The sequence below is a fragment of the Protopterus annectens genome, chromosome 16.part0, assembly GCF_019279795.1.
Source record: "Protopterus annectens isolate FY-2018-M chromosome 16.part0, PAN1.0, whole genome shotgun sequence".
NCBI classification, from domain to species: domain Eukaryota; kingdom Metazoa; phylum Chordata; order Ceratodontiformes; family Protopteridae; genus Protopterus; species Protopterus annectens.
This window is the reverse complement of record NC_056750.1, coordinates 836946239-836950250: the sequence shown is the minus strand read 5'-3', so window position 1 is coordinate 836950250 and position 4012 is coordinate 836946239. Positions and strand designations below refer to the sequence as shown.

Below are 4012 nucleotides of genomic sequence, written 5' to 3'. Positions count from 1 at the left end.
GTATGGTCACTCTGTGCATCAGACCCATAGTTGCATGTCCCTCTATCGATAGTGTGGATGGCAGGGATCTAGCACAGGTTTCATCCTATGCACAGGTTGTTGTGTGGGTTTGCCAGAGGCCTAGGCTGTGCCATTCAGTTGACATTATGGGTGTGGGAATGATATGGCCTATGGATGTTTGATGCATGTGTGTGGAGGTGACCTCTTTCCTGATTGTGATATGTGTGTGTGTGTCTGCCTGCACACAGTCACACCATGTGGCTGCCCTACACTGATGTTTTGTAGACAGCTAGGGCCATACATAGCAGGGAGTACAGTTCACCATCTCTGGCCATGAACACAGGAACTGGACCTGCCACAGGTCTGACTGTCACCACCAGGCCCAAGGCCTGAGGCAGTACTACCCCCTGATAGTGACTGATGTCTGTTGGAGCCGTGACCCTGTTGGGACCAGCCAGGACCCCGTGACATGGCTTGCTACAATGTGGTGTGACAGCACACCACCCTCAGTACTGCTGGTGTCACTGCCACTACAGGAGCATGATGGTGGATGGCCAAGTGGACCCACAGCTGATTGTGGCACTGAGCTACATCCACTCGGCTGCTGACTCTCCCCCCTGCCAAACATTCAAGCACAGATATTCCACGGCTGATGAGTGCCTCGATCTCACCCAACCATCTATCCATGATCTCACTGCCCTCACGCCTGGCTGCAACAAGGTCCTGGAGACAGCCATGAGCACCAGGGAGATGGTGTGTCACACACACACACACACACACACACACACACACACACACACACACACACACACACACACACACACGCACGCACAAGGTGTCCCACAGGCATTACACAGACCTCACATTAGGCAGAGGGTGACAGTCATGACACACACCCAGACCACACCACCACAACGGATACACTCTAGACATGCCCTCAACATAATGCAGTGCATACCTTTCAACTTCATTTTACTACTAATTTACACCACTGGGATGTGTGAGTTTCTTTAGTAGGTGTTGAGCCTTCACCTAGAACACACTACACCCATGTAGACATCAATGTTGTTCATCTGTATAGCACTGTGGCAAAACCTAGGGAACACAACTACAAACTGTACAGAGTTTTCATAACTATTTCGATATGTGGGTCATACTCCTTGTCTGCTGCACATACCTCCTATTTTGGTCTGGTACATTACTGGTTTGACCAGTGGATTGGTGACCCTACATTTAACGTTATACTGTGATTTCCAGTTGTCATAACCTCCAATATATGTATGTGAAAACAAGAGCATTTCCTCAACTTCACAAACTGACAGTGGATATAGTAAGTGTACAAACCCCACTTAACATGCAATGGTTTTGTAACATATCACATGAGACCACATGAATATTGTCATGAGATTTCCACCATTTTGTATGACATGTAACCTGTGCATTCTGAATGAGAAACATACACATCAGGTAGGGCTGGCATTGCAGAAGGTGCACACCCATAAACCAATACTTTGGTAAAGCACCTGCTGCTCTCAGTATAGCAGTCAGTCCTCTGGGGTTGGTGGTTCTCAGCATGGTACATCTCAACATGGCTATGTTTGCAAATTCTCCCTTGACAAACAACTCCAAATCTGTCCAATTGCAAGGCCATCCCCTGTGCACAGCACTTGTCAGGTCAACACACAGACTGTGTTTCATATGTAAGTGTGGCCTCTGGCTTGGCCACAGCAGACTGTTGATTGTGTTCTTGTGAATCCATCCTTTTGTTCATTTGGATGTAGGGTGTGGCCCATTATTGCATGCAATGTTGGGATACCTCCGCATCCACAGCTATGTAGCAGACCACAGACAGATCATAGCCACAAGGGACTGGTGTTTAGAAGTGGTCATAATACAATCTGAATTGACTACAGCCCCAGTTCAAGCTGGTGGACAGAAAACCCAAAGCAGAGCACTGCCATCACCCTGCTTCACTGTGTGTGTAGTGCTGTTCTGCTGTTGTGCAGTGCTGTTACTGTGCCAAACTAACATGACCAAACTGTACACAAAGAGAGTTCAACCCTGGTCTCATAACACCTTCACACATTTCCACACATGCGTTTTGAAAAGTTGATGTATTGTTGTCCAGACATTACCCAGAACTGGCTGTTGTGTGTTGTGAGGAACAGCTGCCATCGTCGAAACACACCCTATACCCAAGACATGTGGAGTCCATGGAATAGTGTTGTCACATGTAGCACACATCCAGTACCTGCCAGAGATGTCTGATACCCCTCCATTGTTGTTGTATAACTCCTGGCAACCTCCCTGGACATTTCTGGGATGATTTTCCCAACATATGTGTAGGGATGTCCACTTCTTCAAACTGTCACTGTTGCACCATCTCTTGTACACCTTTTGATGACTATCTGCACTGTGTTCCAAGGCATATGCAATACTGTGTGTATGTGTCCATAGCATTCAATCCATTTGCAGCATTTTAGGCTGTATGCAAACCATGGTTTTTGCTGTAGCAGGCAACTGTGGGTCTGTGTTGGGATAATCCTGGTATGTGAGCTGACTGTTATATGCAGGTACTGCAGGAATCCATGATTGATGGCAGGTGTGTACCCAATCTGATCAACTGCTGTGGTTGTTTCACATGCTGATATACCCTAGTATGAGCTTCCTCCTGTCCACACATATGCATCTAGCTTCTTGGACTGTTTCAACTCCACATACACATTCCCCTAAAAGAGTTGTATGTTTCACATTTGCATTGTACAGATTATAGGTCACATGACAGGTTACATGGCTTTGGTCTTGTGTATTGGTCTCACATTGTCATATCTCACACATACCTGGCATTGTGACATATGTGTACACCTTTTATATGCACTGTCTCACAGTATTGTATACATGTCCCTACTATTGGCACTCTGTCCCCACATTTTGGCAATCATTATCCAGATGTCCTGCAATAACAGGTTTGTGAGTTATGCTACTGATATGTGACATCTCATGCAAATAGGCCCCTGTGATATCATGCAGTGAACCCCACCACAGGTGATCTTTCAGATACATGCAGTTTGCTGACTATAACAGTTCAGTGCATGGCCACATGCATGACCTTAAAATGCCTGGGGTACTGGTAAGCAACAACAGGAAGATCTCATACTTACCAGCCTCAGGCTGCTGTGCCTCATGTTGATGAGATGTACCTAGGTAATGTGAGGGAGAGGTATTGTCAGCAGTTTCACAATAGCCATCGGTCCAGGAGCAATGCTACAGGTATGCACAGGTACAATCTATTCTATGATATTACACTATCTGCTTTTCTTCACCTGAAATGGGCACACGTGTGCATTACTAAACCCCACCCAGTGCTCTATTTTGCAATGATATCTGCATCTAAAGACTGTCATTACACAGTTGAAATGTAACCTCAGTACACTGATGTGGACTTTTGCCTTACCTGGACACTGGTTTCCTGGGTGGCACCCACTTCCATGACAGCAACATCTTGTAGCGGTTGCTCTCTGTTGGCCATCCCAAGGTTGGCAAGGAGCTCTTTCATTGCTGTATGTGGGGTCTCTCTGGCTGGCCCCCCACCAGTAGCAGAATGGTCCCTCACTACTACAGCAACCCATTGTCATGCACGCCGAATCAGGTCAGTTACTCTGTGCCTGACCTGTTCGTATGTGCGGCCATGGTTCCCCAAGGTGTTCACTCTCTGTGTGAGGTCTTCCCAGAGGGCTGTCCTCTCCCGCTGATGTTGGCAACCCCGACTGAGGAGGATGTAGCAGTGTTCTAGGATGGCCTCAGTTATGGCTGCTGTCTCCTGGACATCATAGGCTGGAAGCCTCTGCATCACACCTGAAAGACATAAACAGGGAAAAACACATCACAGGACATCAGACATTGTCCATAGTTCTTTACAGAGACAGCTCACCAGCAATGACTATCAGTAGCCACAACATTACATCAAATAATACTCCAGTACCTAGAAGAATTGTATGGTGGACATACATAG

General features: G+C 46.8%; 1 protein-coding gene across 1 annotated transcript in view; it reads right to left on the bottom strand.

Annotated features, from left to right (window-relative positions):
- The window catches only part of LOC122790665 (hyaluronan mediated motility receptor-like), a 761750-nt gene extending 758194 nt beyond the window's left edge, over positions 1 to 3556 (bottom strand). Inside the window, exon 1 of the mRNA XM_044058189.1 lies at positions 3455 to 3556. Coding sequence (XP_043914124.1) covers positions 3455 to 3556 — 102 coding nt within the window. The remainder of the gene's footprint in view (positions 1 to 3454) is intronic.
- Positions 3557 to 4012: the final 456 nt, after the last annotated feature.